The sequence below is a fragment of the Carcharhinus amblyrhynchos genome, chromosome 25 (assembly GCF_965287045.1).
Source record: "Carcharhinus amblyrhynchos chromosome 25, sCarAmb.v2.hapA, whole genome shotgun sequence".
Taxonomy (NCBI): Eukaryota; Metazoa; Chordata; class Chondrichthyes; order Carcharhiniformes; family Carcharhinidae; genus Carcharhinus; species Carcharhinus amblyrhynchos.
In genome coordinates this window covers 2,274,807-2,295,098 of record NC_137348.1, presented here as the reverse complement: position 1 = coordinate 2,295,098, position 20,292 = coordinate 2,274,807, and the positions used below count along the sequence as shown (strand labels likewise).

The 20,292-nt window shown below is 46.0% G+C and overlaps 2 protein-coding genes across 2 annotated transcripts in view; one reads left to right on the top strand and one right to left on the bottom strand.

Moving 5' to 3' along the window:
• The window catches only part of rexo4 (RNA exonuclease 4), a 142,303-nt gene that overhangs the window by 62,212 nt on the left and 59,799 nt on the right, over positions 1-20,292 (bottom strand). The window lies entirely within an intron of this gene.
• adamts13 (ADAM metallopeptidase with thrombospondin type 1 motif, 13) overlaps positions 1-20,292 on the top strand; it is an 80,071-nt gene that overhangs the window by 44,434 nt on the left and 15,345 nt on the right. Inside the window, exons 18-28 of the mRNA XM_080211770.1 lie at positions 1,723-1,871; positions 2,162-2,282; positions 3,455-3,535; positions 4,565-4,746; positions 5,742-5,877; positions 8,899-9,028; positions 12,014-12,193; positions 13,285-13,489; positions 16,565-16,694; positions 17,961-18,090; positions 19,219-19,398. Coding sequence (XP_080067896.1) covers positions 1,723-1,871; positions 2,162-2,282; positions 3,455-3,535; positions 4,565-4,746; positions 5,742-5,877; positions 8,899-9,028; positions 12,014-12,193; positions 13,285-13,489; positions 16,565-16,694; positions 17,961-18,090; positions 19,219-19,398 — 1,624 coding nt within the window. The remainder of the gene's footprint in view (positions 1-1,722; positions 1,872-2,161; positions 2,283-3,454; positions 3,536-4,564; positions 4,747-5,741; positions 5,878-8,898; positions 9,029-12,013; positions 12,194-13,284; positions 13,490-16,564; positions 16,695-17,960; positions 18,091-19,218; positions 19,399-20,292) is intronic.

The following is a 20,292-nucleotide window of genomic DNA, read 5'->3' as shown; positions in this document are numbered from 1 at the left end:
TTTCTTCCTTGATGATAGATTCAAGCATTTTCCCTACTCCAGAAGTTAAGCTAATTGGCCTTTAGTTACCTGCCTTTTGTCTACTTCCTTTTTGAAACTGTGGCTTCACATCTGCTGTTTTCCAATCTGTGGGAACCACCCCAGAGTCCAGCGAATTTTGGTAAATTACCACTAGTGCATTTGCTATTTCTCCTGCCATCTCTTTTATACCCTGGGATACATTCCATCAGGACCAGGAGACTTGTCTACCTTTAGCCCCATTAAATTGCCCGACACTACCTCTTTCGAGATAATGATAGTTTCTAGGTTCTCACCTGCCATAACCTTCCTGTCATCAATTTTTGGCATGTTATTTATGTTTTCCACTGTGAAGACTGACACAAAATACCTGTTCAATGCCTCAGCCATTTTCTCATTTCCAGTTATTATATCCCCCTTCTCATCTTCTAAAGAGCCAATGTTTACTTTAGCCACTCTTTTTCATTTTATATATTTGTAGAAACTTTTGCTATCTTTTTATATTCTGAGCTAGTTTACCCTCATAATCCATCTTACCTTTCTTAATAGCTTTTTTCGTGGCTTTCTGTTGACCTTTACAAATTTCCCAATCCTCTAGTTTCCCACTAATCTTTGCCACTTTGTATGCATTTTCTTTCAGTTTGATATCCTCCTTTATTTCCTTAGATATCCATGGCTGATTATCTCTTTTTCTACAGTCCTTCCTTATCACCGGTATATACTTTTGCTGAGCACTGTGAAAGATTGCTTTGAAAATCCTCCACTGTTCCTCAATTGTCCCACCATAAAGTTTTTGCTCCCAGTCTACCTTAGCCAACTCCTCCCTCATCCCTTTATAATCTCCTTTGTTTAAGCACAAGACACTGGGATTGGATTTTACCTTCTCACGCTCCATCTGTATTTTAAATTCAACCATACTGTGATCGCTTCTTCTGAGAGGATCCCTAACTGTAAGATCATTAATTATTCCTGTCTCACTACACAGGACCAGATCTAGGATAGCTTGTTGCCTTATCGGTTCCATTACATATTGTCCAAGGAAGCTATTGCGGATACATTCTATGAACTCCTTCTCAACGCTGCCTTGACCAACCTAGTTTGACCAATTGATATGTAGATTAAAATCCCCCATGATAATAGCTGTACCAGTTTTACATGCATTGGTTATTTCTTGGTTTATTTTTCACCCCACCATGGTGTCATTATTTGGTGCTCTGTAGACTACACCTATTAGTGATTTTTTTCCCCTTACTATTTCTAATTTCCACCTAAATGGATTCAACCTTTTTTTCCATAGAACCTATATCATCTCTAACTACCTGTAGGGAGGCCATTCGGTCTATAATGTCTATACTGGCTTTTTAAAATAGCAGTGCCCCTCTCCTGCTCTTTCCCCACCACTGTGCAATCTCTCCTTTTCAAACATTTATCCAATTCCCTTTTAAAATAAGTGACCAATGAACATGCTTCAATCCATTTTTCAACAGTGGATTCTAGACTGTAACTCGTTAAATAAAAATATTTCTTCTCATTTCCCTCCAACTATTTTGCCAAGCACTTTGAACCTGTGTCATGTGTACACCCCAAACAGGATGATATTGCTGTAAATGGCTAAATTAGTACCTGTAAACAATCTTCCGTTTGTCCATAATCTCAGCACATTGATTAAACTGTACAATGACGCTGCTGTCTGCCTATTCCCAGGTAACTTGCTGTGTGAACATATGTGCCGAGTGGAGGGGAAGAGTTTCATGGTGAGCCGGGGTGACAGTTTTGTTGATGGGACCAGATGTGAAATGAGTGATTCGGAGACAACATCTTCCTACAGCCTGTGTGTCATGGGACGTTGCAGGGTAAATATCAGCTCATCATTGCTGTGAGATTCTAAATACTGGATAAAGGCCATCAACTCGCTCCCAGCATCTTTCATACTCTCTATCCCATGTTCGGTGCCCCTCACGTTCGGTGCCCTTCTCTCCGTACCTCATTCTCAGTGTCTCTCACTCTCTGTACCTCATGTCCTGGGTCTCTTGCGATCAGTGGCCCCTCTATCTCTCATTCGCTATTTTATAATTGTGTGCACGGAAGTATGTGATTGCAGTCAATGTGTTACTGAATCTACTGTGAAATGCTCTTGTTGTAGGCATTTGGCTGTGATGGAATACTGGGGTCCGGCCAGTTAATGGACAACTGTGGGGTGTGTGGCGGCGATAACTCCAGCTGCAGGAAGCTAGTTGGTTCCTACATCGAGGGCACTGCCGGAGGTAACCAGATCAGATGGGGCCGGCTCTGGGAATTGGCAGACCACAACTGCTGATTGTTACTGTTTGATTCGCAAGGCATAGGTTCCAAAGACAAAGGTCAGACCCTGAAACCTTACACCAAATCCTGGGCCAAATGCCAAATTCAGATCATGAGTCACAACAGGCTATTCAGCTGTAGGGTGTATCATAACGCAGCCAGATACTGACGCTGTCTCCACACAGCTTCTAGCAGGAACCAGTAGATACTGAAACCTGGAGAAGGAACAAGAGGAGGTTATTCAGCCCCTTGAGCTTGTTCTTTTGTTCAGTTATACCATGCCTGATTTGTAACTGAACTCCACTTACCAGCTTTGATTCTGTAGTCCTTGCCTAACAAAATCTATCAATCCTTTCAACTGACCTCCAGCATCAACAGTCTTTTGGGGAGACAGTTCCAATTTTTCACTCCTCGTTGCGTGAAGAAGTGTTCCCTGACATCACCCCTGAATTGCTTGACTCAAGTTTTAAGTTTCTGTCCCGTTGTTCTGGACTTCTCCACCAGAGGAAATAGTTTCTCTCTGTCTACCCCATCAAATCCTTTAATTATCTTACACACCTCCATCAGATCACCCCTTAATGAGACCATAAGACATAGGAGCAGAATTAGGCCATTCAGCCCATCAAGTCTCCTCTGCCACTCTCTGGGTGAAATTTTAGAGACTAACCCGTGGTGAGGCCAGCGAGCTTGTGAAATTTCTGTTCACATCACCGGGACTGGAACACCACGCTGGCGTGAAAGACTGGAAAGTTTCGGCCTCTGTCTTTGCTCACACAAGGATGCAGATGGGGATTTGAATAAAGAATCAGAAGCTGGTGTTTGGAGACAGTGGGACTCAGCACATTCAGAAGAGGTAAAGGGGACAAACACTGCCAAACTTAGATATCGGAGATTTGGGAACGTTCAGCAGAATGTAGTCAGACAGTGACCCCCCAATCATCAGCTCCAGCTCCCTGTAACGACAGTGCCCAGAAACTAAACAGCAGGGCAAAGTCCCACAGTGCAGGATGGTACCAAGGTTCAGGAGAGCTAGTGGCACTGGAACAGGCTTCATTATGTTTACGCAGACTCACACGGCATGCTCACATTAACAAGTGTGCAAAAATAACTGACAATATTTCCTTTCAAATTACAGAGTACATCACTTTTCTCACAGTCCCGCCACGTTCTACCAACGTCCGAGTCTCCAACAATCAGGCTGTGTTTTCCCATCTAGGTAAGACACGCTCACAGAAATGAAAAGGGCGACAATCAAACAGACCCCAGACCCAGCCTCGGATGAATAATCCTAACCAAAGGCAGTGAAAATTAAACCAGGGAGTGGAAAACAAGAGATCATAAATAGAATTATATCAAATTTACATCTTATATATTTAAATCACTTAGAATATTATAATATTTAGAGAACATTTCACTGAATTTACACAATATTAAAAGGATTTCATACAATGTGCATGAGGTTCATAAAGTTTACATCAAATTACAGAAACAGCCCATTTGGCCCATCTGATCACTGCCAGTGCCTATACTCCACACAACCATCCTCCCACCCTGCCTCGTTACATCCTGTAACCATGTACTGTACATCTATTTCTTTCTCCCATTTCCCCTTAAGCATACCATATCCCATCTTGTTCCCTAACGTCCATTAAGGAAAGAAATCTGTCATTCTTATTTCGAATGGTAGAATTCCTTCCCTTGAAGATCTGAGTGAACCCGATGGGTTTTTATGACAATTTGGTAGTTTCATGGTAATACTGTTAAGAGTTTTTTCTTTGCCGGATTCAATTCCCGGCTTGTCTGTGGGAAGCCTGCACCGTCTCCCTGTGTCTGTGTGGGTTCCTTCCGGTGCTTCGGTTTCCTCCCACAGTCATAAAGACATGATAGTTTGGTGCTTTAACCATGATAAATTCTCCCTCAATGTACCCGAACAGGGTCCGGAGTGTGGCAACTAGGGGAATTTCACAGTAACTTCACTGCAGTGTTAATGTAAGCCTACTTGTGATGAATAAATAGATTTAAAGATTTATTTCATTAAAACAGCGTTGATGGGATTTGAACTCATGTTTCTAAGTCATTAGGCCAGGCCTCTCTATTACCAGTCCAACAACATAATCATTCAGCCACTGTACACCCATCCCATCTCAAAGGCTCTCAAATTTTGTGTCTGATTATTCCTCCTGAGAAATCCCTCAGGACATTAAAGATGCTATACAAATGCATGTTGTTGTGGTGGTTGTTACAGGGGTAAAGGTTAAAGGGCGCTATTTGGTTGCTGGTGCTCAGAAGATCTCACTCAATGTCTCGTATCCGAGCAGCCTGGAGGACAACAGGATTGTGTACCGGTTATACCTGTCCCAACAGAAATTGCCAGCCATGGAGGAGATTGTCATTGATGGACCCACCAGCGACGCTATTCAAATACAGGTGGGTGAGAGAGAAAGGAAAATCTTTCACCAACGTGAAATGCACTTTTGGCAAAAGGATAATTATAGAGGACATAGCAGACCTTTCAGCTGAACTAAGGGCTGGCATTTATAGAGATCATTGCACTGTCAGAGGGTCAGTGCTGACGGAGTGCCGCACTGTCAGAGGGTCACTGCTGAGGGAGTGCCGCACTGTCAGAGGGTCAGTACTGAGGGAGTGCCACACTGTCAAGGTGTCAGTGCTGAGGGAGTGCCACACTGTCAGAGGGTCACTGCTGAGGGAGTGCCGCACTGTCAGAGGGTCAGTACTGAGGGAGTGCCACACTGTCAAGGTGTCAGTGCTGAGGGAGTGCCGCTCTGTCAGAGGGTCGGTGCTGACGGAGTGCCGCACTGTCAGAGGGTCACTGCTGAGGGAGTGCCGCACTGTCAGAGGGTCAGTACTGAGGCAGTGCCACACTGTCAGAGGGTCAGTGCTGAGGGAGTGCCGCACTGTCAGAGGGTCAGTGCTGAGGGAGTGCCGCACTGTCAGAGGGTCAGTACTGAGGGAGTGCCGCACTGTCAGAGGTTCAGTACTGAGGGAGTGCCATACTGTCAGAGGGTCAGTGCTGAGGGAGTGCCGCAGTGTCAGAGGGTCAGTACTGAGGGAGTGCTGCACTGTCAGGGGTCAGTGCTGAAGGAGTGCTGCACTGTCAGAGGGTCATTGCTGAGGGAGTGCTGCACTGTCAGAGGGTCAGTACTGAAGGAGTGCCGCACTGGCAGAGGGTCAGTGCTGAGGGAGTGCTGCACTGTCAGAGGGTCAGAGCTGAGGGAGTGCCGCACTGTCAGAGGGTCAGAGCTGAGGGAGTGCCGCACTGTCAGAGGGTCAGAGCTGAGGGAGTGCCGCACTGTCAGAGGGTCAGTTTTAACACATTTTAACAGCATCAGTGAGCACAGACATTTCTGGCACCCCAAGTATTTGTAAAATTGTTTCCTTGTTTTTTTCCCTTCTAATCCCAGGTATACCGGAGGTATGGAAAGCAGTATGGAATTATTGTAAATCCCAACATCACTTACAGTCTGTATGTTCCGAAGCAGGAGGATTCATATCTTTGGCACCAAGTTACTGAAACCTGTTCAGCAAGCTGTGGAGCAGGTGAGGTCCTCTAAGAACTCAAACAAGTTTGTTAACCATGACTTACCCTTTATAAAACCGTGCTGACAATGCTGGATCAAGCTTTGTCTTTCCAAATGCTCAGTCATCACTTCCTTAATGATTGATTCCAGCAACTTCCCCATCACAAGCTAACTGGCCTATACTTTCCTATTTTTTGCATGCATCACTTTTTGAATAAGGGTGTCACATTAGTATGTTTCCAATCCACTGGGACCTTGCCAGAATCCAAGGAATTTTGGAATATCATAACAATGCATCCACTATCTCTGCTGCCACCTCCTTTAATACCCTTGGTGTAGGCCTTCAGATTCAGGAGACTAATCTACCTTTAATCCCATTCGTGCATTCAATACCTTCTCCCGAGTGATGGTTATTGCACCAAGTTCCCCTGCATTAATGACAGTTTTTGGAAAATCTTCATTATTCCCTACTGTGAAAACAGAAGCAAAATATTGTTTTTGTGCCTCTGCCATCTCTGGGTTCCCATTAATACCTCATCGGTATTGTCCTCTAAAGGACCAACATTTACCTCAGCTATTCTCTTCCTCTTTATTTACTTATAGAAATTTTTGGTTTCTGTGTTTAAATTTTCTGCTAGTTTCCTTTGACAGTTCATCTTAGTTCTTTAGATTCTATTTTTCAGTAGTCTTTTGCAGAATCTTAAAGTTCTCCCAATCCTCCAGCTTACTAATAGCTTTTGTGGTTTGATACACCCTAGTTTTTGCCTTAATGTCCTTTCTGACATCCTTGTTTAGCCATGGAATATTTTTCTTCTTTTACAATCCCTCTCTTTAATTGAGAATTATTCAAAATCTCTTTGAATGTCCACCATTGTTCCTCAGCTGTCCTGCCCTCAATGGTATGTACTGATTGCTGTTTAGTTAGAGGCAGTTTGGACTGCAGAGTGTAAGCAGCCTTTCTTATCCCTGGAGGGAAAATATTGCTGCTGGTGGTTTGCTAGCTTGCAGTCAGCAGTGGTTCTATCTCTACCTCAAGGTGCTGGCATTTCCAGAACGGAGAAGCAAAAATTTCAATTCTCAAACCAAAGGACTAATTCTCAGCATCTGTGACAGCACTAGAAAATCCAGCATCACGAGAGCATTCTTATTCTCTGCTAAATCTGAGACGGGTGTATGTTTATAAGGAGGCTGGTTTGGTTGGAACAGTGCATTTAATTGTAAAGGTTTATACAGCATCATTTTTTTTCCTTGATTGTAATTAATAAAAGTTATTGCTAATTTTCTTTCTATGTGTTAACTGTATGTATCAATGGGTGCTATTCTGGTTGGTGGTTGGTGACTAGTGGAGTGCCACAGGGATCGGTGCTGGGGCCTCAGCTATTTACCATTTATATAGATGATCTGGAGGAGGGGGCTGAGTGTAGGGTGACGAAATTTGCTGATGACACGAAGATGAGTGGAAAAGCAAATTGCGTGGAGGGTGTGGAAAGTCTGCAGAGAAATCTGGATAGGCTGAGCGAGTGGGCGAGGACCTGGCAGATGGAGAATAATGTTAGCAAGTGCGAGGTTATCCACTTTGGCAGAAATAATAGTAGGAGGGATTGTTATTTAAAAGGCATAAAGCTGCAGCATGCTACGGCGCAGAGGGACCTGGGGGTCCTTGTGCACGAGTTGCAAAAACCCAGTCTGCAGGTGCAGCAGGTGATCAAGAAGGCAAATGGAATGTTGGCTTTTATAGCGAAGGGGATAGAATATGAAAGTAGGGAGGTCTTGCTGCAACTGTACAGGGTACTGGTGAGGCCGCAGCTGGAGTACTGTGTGCAGTTTTGGTCGCCGCACTTGTGGAAGGATATATTGGCCTTGGAGGGAGTGCAGAGGAGGTTCACTAGGCTGATACCGGAGATGAGGGGGTTGGACTATGAAGAGAGACTAAATAGACTGGGTCTGTACTCGTTAGAGCTTAGAAGGATGAGGGGGGATCTTATAGAGACGTATAAGATAATGAAGGGGATGGATAGGGCAGAGGTAGAGAGATTCTTCCCGCTTAGGAAGGACAGCAGGACTAGAGGGCACAGCCTCAAGATAAGGGTGGGACAGTTTAGATCAGAACTGAGGAGGAACTTCTTCACTCAAAGGGTGGTGAATCTCTGGAATTCTCTGCCTGTTGAAGTGGTGGAGGCTACCTTGCTAAATATATTTAAGTCATGGGTAGATAGGTTTCTGATAGACAAGGGAATTAAGGGTTATGGGGAGAAAGAGGGAAAGTGGAACTGATCCACTTCAGATCAGCCATGATCTTATTGAATGGTGGGGCAGGCTCAAAGGGCTAGATGGCCTACTCCTGCTCCTATTTCTTATGTTCTTATGTAACTGTACTCTTAATTAAATGTTGTTTGATAAAAGGTCCCTTATGGGTCATTTGAATCATACCTGGGGTGAACATCTCATGTTTAACCCTAACCAAATTTAAATTGTAAAACTCATGGTCTAGGCTAACTTCATAAAACATCTTGGAGTTTCTGACCTGGATTATTAAATATGGCATAAAAATGTGAGGCACACCTATTTTCTCTGTTTGTTTCCCTTATTGGGAACTTTATTTTTAATTTCTCCCTGTCCTCACACCAGTTTTTTTTTTAAGTCTCCCCTTTTTGAGTTTCTGCTTTTTGGGCGGGTGATTGGAACCCCTTTATCTCCAGCTTCAAGTCCCGTTGGCCATGCACATCGAGCCTGACCAACATCAAATCTAAACCGTGTGCGCGGCTCTTTCCCAGTCTGTGCATCCACATGAGGCCCAAGATTCATCGGGTCTTGGAGATACTGACCACACAGCTGAAGATAAAGGTGAGCTTTGGTTGAATGGCATGAATTTTGAATAATCCTGAATCATTTTTTGTGACACACCTGGGGGAGGGGAAGGGATTGGTGAGGGAGGACCATTGATTATTCAGGGTAAAGATTCTTCACTTTGTAATTGTTGGTTAATTACCAGCTCTGTCGATCAGTATGACTGAGGATACTGTGTCTGCTGTGTTTGCAGGAACTATCAGGGTCCATTATGAATGTATTGAACGCAGCTCAGAGGAAGTGGTACAACAGCAGCACTGTCTGCAGTCAGAGAGGCCTCCTGACAGGCTGGATCCTTGTAATCTTGCACTGTGCCCTCCATGGTAAGGCCAACTGTCAAAATCTTTCACAGCAAAACTTATGTTTTCTTTTTTCTTTCCCTCAACTTCCGAAGGTGCTGACTTCTCGTTGAAGTGTAAGTCACACAGACACTGATTCCACTGTTCCACAGCTCCCACACACACTTACTCTCACTGGGGTACGGGTCCCACACACACTGACTCTCACTGGGGTATGGGCCCCACACACACTGACTCTCACTGGGGTACGGGTCCCACACACACTGACTCTCACTGGGGTACGGGTCCCACACACACTGACTCTCACTGGGGTACGGGTCCCACACACACTGACTCTCACTGGGGTACGGGTCCCACACACACTGACCCTCACTGGGGTACGGGTCCCACACACACTGACCCTCACTGGGGTACGGGTCCCACACACACTGACTCTCACTGGGGTACGGGTCCCACACACACTGACTCTCACTGGGGTACGGGCCCCACACATACTGACTCTCACTGGGGTACGGGTCCCACACACACTGACTCTCACTGGGGTACGGGCCCCACACACACTGACTGTCACTGGGGTATCTCCAGTAACCTCAACAGATGTGGTTGAATCTCAACTGCATTCGGGCAACTAGGATTGGGCATTAAATGGTGGCCCAGCCAGCGACACCCATATCCCATGAATGAATTTTTTTAAAAATTGTAATTCTCCAATGTGAGGCCATGTAGTGATGTGAGCAGAATGTTTAAACGCAATGAACAACACTCAATGGTGTCACCAGCTGAAATCCATAAGGAACAGGAAACTTGACAGATCCTCCTCCTGCCTAATCCAGTAGGAGTCACATTTGCCTTGTTGAGATCAAGTAAGTCAGAGTGACCCTGGATCTTCCTGGTCTCAATGTCTCAATGCATAATCTGGGGTGCATTTATTAATTAAACCATTTGGAACTCTCCAAAATCTCCCAATCTAAAGTGGATAAATGTAATGATGTAAGGATTGAATAAAATATTCAGTTTGTGCCCTAGGGTTACATAAGAAGAGGCCATTCAGCCTATCATGTTCATCCTAGCTCTTTATAAGAGTTGACAGCTTCTTCCCTGCTGCCATCAGACTTTTGAATGGACTTACTTTGCACTAAGTTGATCTTTCTCTACACTCCAGCTATAACTCTAACACTGCATTCTGCACTCTCTCCTTCTTTAAGAACGGTGTGCTTTGTCTGTATAGCACAGAAGAAACAATACTTTTCACTGTATACTGATACAGGTGACCAGAATAAATCAAATCAAATTGAAAGTTGTCCAATTGTTCCACTCTCCTGCTCTTTCCCCATCACTCCCCAAAATCTTCCCTTCAAATATTTAACCAGTTTCCCTTTTGAAAGTTCCTGTTGAATCTGCTTCCACCACCCTTTCAAGCAGCACCTTCTAGATCACAACAACTCACCGTATAAAAAAAATTCTCAAATCCTCCTTATGTTTTTTTTGCTAATTATTGTCAATCTGTTACCAAACCTCTTGCCACTCATCAGTTTCTCTTCATTAATCCTATCAAAATTCCTCATACCTTCTAATAAATCTCCCCTTAACTCCATGTCACAAACCTGAAGTGTTAACTCAGCTTCTCTCTCCACACATGCTGCTTAACTGATTGACTGTTTCCAACATTTTCTGTTCTTATTTCTGGTTGAACATTTCTGCCAACCTGTGTGTGCTGTGTCATCCCTGAACTTTCGAATTAGCAATGAATCCCTGTGACGTTAGTGTACCTTTTAAGAAAGTTTTTTTTTAAATCATGATCTCTGCAGCTCTCATAGCCTTAGTGTTTTCTTAGGGCACAGCCTCAGCTGATGTCATTTGTTGCTGGCTTATCTACCAGATTTTTTTTATTCCTGCTTAAGAGAGTGTCTGTTTATTTTTACTGGGATGCTTATGACTGCATTGTTCAGAAGAAGAATGGTTGCAGGTCAGGTGACCCTTTTCTTTTCAGTTCTGAGCTACAGGGATTAGTTTTAGAAGGGACAGCAAGCTGGAAAAGAGTGTTTCTCTCTCTCCTTGTCTTATTTGGAAATTCTGCTGGTTATCTGAAAGCAAGGTCTTGCCTTTCTGAAGCGGAGAATCTGCTGTTGGTGGTTTCCCTAAAGCCTGCCTGGGGTTCTGGGAAGCTGTTCATTCATGCTGAGCTGTCTCTGAGGAGTCCTTTTATTGCTACTTAATTGGCTTAAATGGAATTGTTTATGTTTACTCTGGGATTAGTTTTATTGCCCTGAATTGTTAGGGGAAAAGGTTAGGGACTCCGCACAGTTTTTTTCCTTCCTCTGGAGTTTAAGGTTTTTTATCTGTCGGTTACAGTTTGAGTTTTTTTTAGAAGGGACAGCAAGCTGAAAAGAAGTGTTTTTCTCTCTCTCTCCCTGGTTTTGGAAATTCTCCAGGTTAGCTGAAAGCCTTCCTGGAGTAGCAAAAACCTGCTGTTGGTGGCTTGACCAGAGTCTACCTGGGGTTTTGGGAAGCTGTTCTAACTTCAAACTGTTCTGGGTGTGTCAAGGGGTCTACTAAAAACTTACAAGACTGAGAGTTTTCAATTCTCCAGCCAAAGGACTCAATTCTTGTATCACTGTATTGAACCTGTTTAAAGGATTTTGTCTGTGGCAACGGTTTTGTTTGACTGGAACATTTAAGATATATTTGTTGAGGGTTATACATTATCATGGTTGTTTTGTTTCTTGTTTGTAATTGGTAAAAGTTATTGCTAATTTTTTTCTATACATGTTAATCATATTCTTGAATAAACATTGTTTGATAAAAGTTCCCTAGTGGGTCATTTGAATTGTACCTGAAGTGAAATCTATCATGCTTATACTAGCCAAATTCAAGATGTGAAATTTATGATCGAGGCAGGTTCTGTAAAACACTCTGGAGTTTCTGACCTGAACCATAACACCTGTCACACGAACAAATCCAGTGTATGGGACTGTGACTTTCCCCTCTTCTCACCCAATGTCTGTGTAGGTGGGAGGTGGGTGAATTTGGTGAATGCAATGTCTCCTGTGGAGGAGGTCACCGAGAAAGAGACATTCACTGTCTGAAGCAAGAGGCGCTCGAGAGAGAACGGACATCTGATGCTGACTGTGCTGACATTCCTAAACCTAAGGCAGTGGAAATGTGTAACAGCCAACCCTGTCCTGTCAGGTATGTGCTTCACACTGGGAGTGAGACGCATCGGGTGTAATTGCAACTATCTTGGGATTCATTAACTTCTCCTGAAAATGAGTGCACCAGTTTATTCATTGGCCTATGATCATGGCCCTGGTAGAGTTTGATTCCTGGATTTTGCCAGAGAGTATCAGGTGGGAATGGGAGCTGAGTGGTGCTCAGGGGGATAGCTATGGGAAAACTGTGGAGAAGGCAGTCAGTGACACAGGCAGCTGGAGATTTCAGGCTGATTTATGGAGCGTCATCGGCAAGTCAGGGATTTTATTGCCCAATTGACTGATACGCTTGAGGAAGTTTGACTGAAGGAGAAATGTCAACCCCTGGAGCAACTGGATCAGGCTGGGCAATGACGCCCCCCCCACCCACACACACACCCCCCAGCCCTCTCCTCCCCTCCAGGTATCACCACAAGCTCTCAATTATTTGTATTCCTGAGGTGAAGAAAACTGAAGACAGGCAGTGAGAGGGAGTGTTACTCTATATCTAATCCCGTGCTGAACCTGTCCTGGGAGTGTTTGATGGGGACAGTGTAGAGGGAGCTTTACTCTGTATCTAACCCTGTGCTGTACCTGTCCTGGGAGTGTTTGATGGGGTAAACCCAGTAAAAAGTCTGACAACACCAGGTTTTAGTCCAACTGATTTATTTGATAGTAAACTCACAAGCTTTCGAGGGAATTCCCTCTTCATCAGGTGAATGGAGAGTTGGGGACAGTGTAGAGGGAGCTTTACTCTGTATCTAACCCTGTGCTGTCCCTGTTCTGGGAGTGTTTGATGGGGGACAGTGTAGAGGGAGCTTTACTCTGTATCTAACCCCGTGCTGTACCTGTCCTGGGAGTGTTTGATGGGGACTGTGGGGAGTCATTGTGCTCAGATCAGAAGGGGGACTCTGGCTGAATTTCCTCTCACTATCCTCGGCTGTTAAAGTTCATTACTGCACCAAGCACTGCAATTACTCAACAATCAAGAGAATTCTGTTTTCACTGACTGGTGTAGCTATCTGTTCTGTCTAACTATCAGGCAGTTCAATTCACCTGCTTATCCCTGTAATTCTCATCTGTTGATTTCAGGTGGACAGTTTCAAAGTGGAGTGATTGTTCCACTTCCTGTGGTATTGGAGTTTCCGAGAGGTCAGTTATCTGTGTCCAGTTCATTAACAGGACAGACATGGAAGTGGATGTAACTCTGTGTCCAGCAACAGAGCAGCCCCTGGGGGTTACACCATGTATTGTGAGCATCTGTCCCTTCCAACTGGATCAAACACCCTGGACAGAGGTAAATGAACTCAACAAGCCCAGTGACTCATTGTTTTAGTGTGTGTGTGAGGGTGTGTGTGTGAATGAGAGTGTGAGAGAATGTGGGAGTGTGTGTGTCGCATAAGCAGATGTATGTGTCACAGAGGGTGTTGTGTCGCCACCAGTTTCATTCTTTCACATTGTTAATTTTATAAAGAGTGGTGATTTTTACACCTGTCCTGGGGAACGAATGTTTACAGCCCCTTACTGATTTATACTAACTTCAATTATATCGACACAAAAGTATAAAACTATGGAGTAGAATCTCTTGCTAATAGTGATGTCAGCAAAACATAAGAATAAGAACATAAGAAATAGGAGCAGCAGTAGGCCATCTAGCCCTTCGAGCCTGCCCTGCCATTCAATAAGATTATGGCTGATCTGTCGTGGCTCAGTTCCACTTTCCCGCCCTCTCCCCATAACCCTTAATTCCCTTGCCTACCAAAAACCTATCTACCCGTGTCTTAAATATATTTAGCGAGGTAGCCTCAACCACTTCAACGGGCAGAGAATTCCAGGTGGGAACGTTCTGACCTCAAAACTAAACCATTCTGGGTTTCAGTTCTCATTCCAGAGACTTAATAAAGGCTGAAATGTCAGTGCAGTACTGAGGGAGCGCCGCACTGTCAGAGGGTCAGTGCTGAGGGAGCGCCGCACTGTCAGAGGGTCAGTGCTGAGGGAGTGCCGCACTGTCAGAGGGTCAGTACTGAGGGAGCGCCGCACTGTCAGAGGGTCAGTACTGAGGGAGCGCCGCAGTGTCAGAGGGTCAGTACTGAGGGAGCGCCGCACTGTCACAGGGTCAGTACTGAGGGAGTGCCGCACTGTCAGAGGGTCAGTGCTGAGGGAGTGCCGCACTGTCAGAGGGTCAGTGCTGAGGGAGTGCCGCACTGTCAGAGGGTCAGTACTGAGGGAGTGCCGCACTGTCAGAGGGTCAGTGCTGAGGGAGTGCCGCACTGTCAGAGGGTCAGTACTGAGGGAGCGCCGCACTGTCAGAGGGTCAGTGCTGAGGGAGCGCCGCACTGTCAGGGGGTCAGTACTGAGGGAGTGCCACACTGTCAGAGGGTCAGTGCTGAGGTGGTGCTGACCCTCTGACATTTGTATTTCTGGCACTCTGATTCACAAAGTCCACCAGAGATTCCCGTCAGTAGTGGGGTCACCAAGAGCTCATCCATGTGCCAGCCTCTCAATGGCCTCGATCATCCTGCACCCCTCCCTATGGCAAGCCCTGGTCGTACAACCCCCACCAATTGCTGTTGCAGAATGCACAGTGGTCCCCCTTCCTCCGACCACAACCAATCAGCCTGTCCCGAGAAAGCCTTGACCCCTGAATGGCCTCTGGCTCCACCAGCGAGGCCATCACGCCTGGTCCACATTGCTGGGAAACCTGTTTTATTCCCTGCTGGTGGGAACTTCCCCTCGGAGGGTTTGGAAACATTAGAGAGCTCGGACAGTACCGTCCCAGATTTGCTAATGTCATTGAGATGTGAATTTCAGTATTGTAATCAGCCTCGCACAGTCTCCCAACACGAGGCTGATTACACCATAAAAAGTAGCCCAGCAAAGTTGTAACTGTTATTCAGCCCAGCATTCCTGACACAGCTCTCCTGCTGGTAATTCCCGGCCCACTCCACTACTCGAACAGCACAGCAGGCAGGCAAAATCGTACCCGATACCGTTCGGAACAGAGACTCCCCCCTAGAGTGCAAAGTCAAAAAAAGCTTTGTACATTTGTGAAAGGAGCTGGAGAGCTCTCCAGTGTCTTCCTTCACCCAACTCTAACCACAAACAGATTATTACATCTTAATTATTGCATCGTTGTTCATGGTTTTCAATGGATCCACACATGACATACAGCACAGCGCACAAACCTTCTCTTTGAGACTAGTTCTGTCCACAGGAGACAGCATTACAGATCCCTGCCTCCTCGCAACGCACCCAGTGTCCCAGCTCACTCATTTCATTCTTTTGATTATACAAATGATTACACTGACAGCTCCTTAAAGGGGCACTGCAACTTAAAGCAAAAATTTCAATGAAAACTTATCAAAATGAAGTTAAAATATATTTTCTTGGTCCTTAATCAAATATAAGAACGATGAACAGGAGTAGACAACTCATCCTCTCAAGCCTGCTCTGCCATGAGATTATGGCTGATCTCATCTTGGCCTCAACTCCATTTTCCTGTCTATTCTCCATAACCCTTCAGCCGTTTACTGATTAAAAATCTGTCTCCTTAAATTTACTCAATGTCCCGGCACCCACTGCACTCTGTGCTGGTGAATTCCAGATTCACCATCCTCTGAGAGAAGTAATTCCTCCTCATCTCTGTTTTAATTCTGTCACCCCTTATCCTAAAACTGGGACCTCTGTTCTAGATTGTCCCACAAGAGGAAACATCCTCTCCACGTCTCCCTTTGTCAATCCCCCTCATCATCCCATACACCTCAATTAGATTGCCTCTCATTCTTCTAAACTCCAGCGAGTATCGGCCTGAACTGCCCAATTTCTCTTCATAAGACAAACGCCTCATCTCTGGAATCAGTCCAGTGAATCTCCTCTGAACCACTTCCAATGTAACTACATCTCTCCTCAAGTAAGGGGACCAAAACTGTGCACAATATTCTAAGTGCGGTCTCTTCAATGCCTTGTACAGTAGCAGCAACACTTTTATATTCTAATCCTTTAGCAATAAATGCCAAAATTCCATTTGCCTTCCTGATTACCTGCTGTACCCATATATTCATTTTTCTGTGATTCATGCAGAAGGACACTCAGATCCCTTTGCACAAAATATCCAAAGTTATTCTCCATTTAGATAACAATTTGCCTTTGTATTTTTCCTGCCAAAATAGATAACCTCACACATATCCACAGTAAACTCCATCTGCCAAAGTGAAAAGAAGTACAGGGTGACAGGGGAGACCAGAGGACTGGGACTTTTAAACAGTCGGCATTGGTGTGATGGGCTGAATGGCTTTCTTCTGTGTTATACTATGTAATAAGAAGCGAGTTTATGTAAAATGTGTCTGTGCAAGTTTTTTTTGTGCTGTTCCAGATGTTCAAACAATTGGGGAAAGAGACTGGAAATGTCACGAATGTCACAGCAATTTCCGAAATCCTAAGTGAGAGGCGCACTTACCTCTGGCTTCCTATATTGGGGTCTTGTTCCGTTACCTGTGGAGAAGGTGATGGTGTGATGGTATTCATGTTGGAGTAACTGTTATCACTGGATTCAAATAAACAGATGTCGCAACCACCTCCCCCTTCCCCACCCACATCCTCTGCTCCCTTGAAGGTGCTGACACAGCAGGAAACAGTTCCACAGGCACTGGTCAAAGCCTGGTACCTCAGTAACAACAACAGCTTACTATAGATCACGGGGTATAAATCAATTTGGTTTATTCTTCTGGCCCCAAATGTTCATGTTTTTCCACATGGATGGCACAGTGATTAGCATTACCGCTTCACAGCGCCAGGGACCTGGGTTTGATTCTCGGCTTGGGTTTTTTTTTGTGAAGTCTGCATGTTCTCCTCGGGTTTGCATGGGTTTCCTCTGGGTGCTCCAGTTTCCTCCCACAGTCCAAAGATGTGCGGGTTAGGCAGATTGGCCATGCTAAATTGTCTCTTAGTGTTAGGGAGACTAGCTAGGGTAAATGCATGGGGTTATGGAGATAGGGCCTGGGTGAGATTGTGGTTGGTGCAGACTCAATGGGCTGAATGGTCTCCTTCTGCACTGTATGATTCTATGATCTATACACTTAGTACAGAAATCAATCTACTCAGCCACGATGTGCTGTACTCACATTTAGAGTCAGCCTCAATTCTTCACTCTGTGGAGTCCCTTCAGACTCAAAACATTGGTACTATTCTCTCTCCAAAGATGCTGTTCGACCTGCTGGATTTTTCCAGCATTTTCTGTGTTACAGATTCCAGCACTCGCAGTAGTTTAAATACCGGTACCTGGGTTGAAGGGATCAAGCAGCTGGTAGGGGCTGAGGTGATTGGTAGTTGCTGTTTGGAGGTTGGGGGGGAGTTTGCAACAACAGGGGAGTCAAGAACAATGGGCGCAGAACCTTATAATTAGAACCAGGCTGTTCGGCTAATGATGTCAGGAAGCCTCCATCATCTGTATGTGAGGAATCGCTTCCAGATTTTTAAACGGAGTTAAGATTACAGATCAACCTTGATCTAATTAAATTGCAGAATCGGCTCGAGGGGCTGAATGGCCTCCTCTTCTTCCTACGTTCACCTCCACCAGATGCCCTCTGTGATGCCTCTGAGGCTGAATAGCTTGATCTTGTTTTCAAGCTCCATCCCTCCCAACACCAAACAGGTACAGGTTTCTCTCTGTCATAAAGAGGGAAAGATTTGTATAAGTATTGACTTGTCAAAGTCAGAGAGGCCTTTTGAACTGAATTGGAGTTATACTAACAGCTGTGAACTGTCTACAGGAGTGGTAGATGTCAGCTACGTGTGTGCTGACCCTGAGAGCAGAAAGGAAGCCCAGCAGGAACTTTGCCATCAGACCTTCCAGCCTCACACGCGTCACATGCAGTGTCTCAGGACAGCGTGTCCACCACAGTAAGTCTTAGTGTGGCATCACCAAGTCAAACTTGCTCTGGTCAAATTCCCCATATCCATCACAGCTCCCATTAACCGCAGGGAAACCTGACTTAAAATCAGCTCAGCGCAGAAGTCAGGCAGTTTCTGCAAACGAGCGTCCCATTCGATTGTCCCCAACAAACTCTCTCAGAACAGGTACAGCACGGGGTTAGATACAGAGTAAAACACCCTCTACACTGTCCCCCATCAAACAGTCTCAGGACAGGTACAGCATGGGGTTAGATACAGAGTAAAGCTCCCTCTACACTGTCCCCATCAGACAATCCCAGGACAGGTATAGCACAGGATTAGATACAGAGTAAACCTCCCTCTACACTGTCCCCCCATCAAACACTCCCAGGACAGGTACAGCACGGGGTTGGATACAGAGTAAAGCTCCCTCTACACTGTCCCCATCAAACACTCCCAGGACAGGTACAGCACGGGGTTGGATACAGAGTAAAGCTCCCTCTACGCTGTCCCCATCAAACACTCCCAGGACAGGTACAGCACGGGGTTGGATACAGAGTAAAGCTCCCTCTACACTGTCCCCATTAAACACTCCCAGATAATAAAAAGCTTTAGTCAAAGTAATTACCAATCTGACAGTGTTGTAAAAACCCACTGGTTCACCAAAGTTCCTGTAAGGAATGAAATGTGCCAACCTCACTCTGATTGGGTTTAATCTTGCCAAGACCCATCCCACAGCAGCCTCCAAACTCGTAGTCTGTACCACCTTGAAGAACAAGGGTAGTGGACACATAGGACCACCAGAACCTGTAAGTTCCTCTCCAAGCCACTCACTATCCTGACCATTCCTTCACTGTCACTGGGTCAAAATCCTGGAAGTCCCTCCCTAACAGCACTCTGACTGCACTTGTTCAAGAAGGCCACCACCTTCCCAAAGGTGGTTAGGGGTGGGCAATCAATGCTGACCTAGCCAGTGACACTCATACCCTGAGAATGTGTGAACATGTTAAACATCTGCTGATGGATTGCCGCAGGAATGAATGGGTAATAATCAGGAACAGAGCCCCGAGGTCATTCAATAATCCAGTAACACTGAGGCCAATTCTGATCATTGTTGTAATTCTATCCCTTTTGAAGGTGGGATGTTAATGAGTTTGGTCCATGCAGCAAGAGCTGTGGGGGTGGAGTACGTAAGCGAGATGTGTACTGTATAAAGAAAGAGAGAAGTGTGAATCAAAGGCTCCCTCCTTCATCATGTGAGAGCGCTTTAAGACCAGCTTCAACAGAGATCTGTAACACTGACCCCTGCCCTGTGAGGTAAGCACTTTTTATCAATGGAAAATGTACTTGCGCCTGGATCCAAATCTGTATCAAGCTCCCCAACCCAGGATCAATCTTGCTCACCACAATGCTGACACTCACAACAAAACCAATCCCAATCCTGACCCCCACACCGACACCTACCCTAACACACACACCAAAACCCACTTCAGCAACTGACACCCACCCCGATTGCCAGCACCCACCCACCCCGATCGCCAGCACCCACCCACCCTGATCAACAGAACCCACCTACCCCCATCGCCAGCGCCCACCCACCCATCCCGATCTCCAACACCCACCCATCCCGATCTCCAACACCCACCCACCCCGATCGCCAGCACCCACCACCCCGATCTCCAGCACCCACTCACCCCGATCGCCAGCACCCACCCACCCTGATCACCAGCACCCACCCACCCCAATCTCCAGCACCCACTCACCCCGATCGCCAGCACCCACCCATCCCGATCTCCAACACCCACCCACCCCAATCTCCAGCACCCACTCACCCCGATCGCCAGCACCCACTCACCCCGATCGCCAGCACCCACCAACCCCGATCGCCAGCACCCATCCACCCCGATCGCCAGCACCCATCCACCCCGATCGCCAGCACCCATCCACCCCGATCGCCAGCACCCACCCACCCCGATCGCCAGCACCCACCCCGATCGCCAGCACCCACCAACCTCAATCACCAGCACCCACCCCGATCACCAGCACCCACCAACCTCGATCACCAGCACCCACCCACCCCGATCGCTGGCATCAATACCGACCCCAAACACCCAAAACCTGTCCCGACCCCCAACATCCACACCCACACCTACCCGATCCTGACTCTCCTGCTCTGACCCCCGACAACCGATTCCATTATTCTGCCATTAA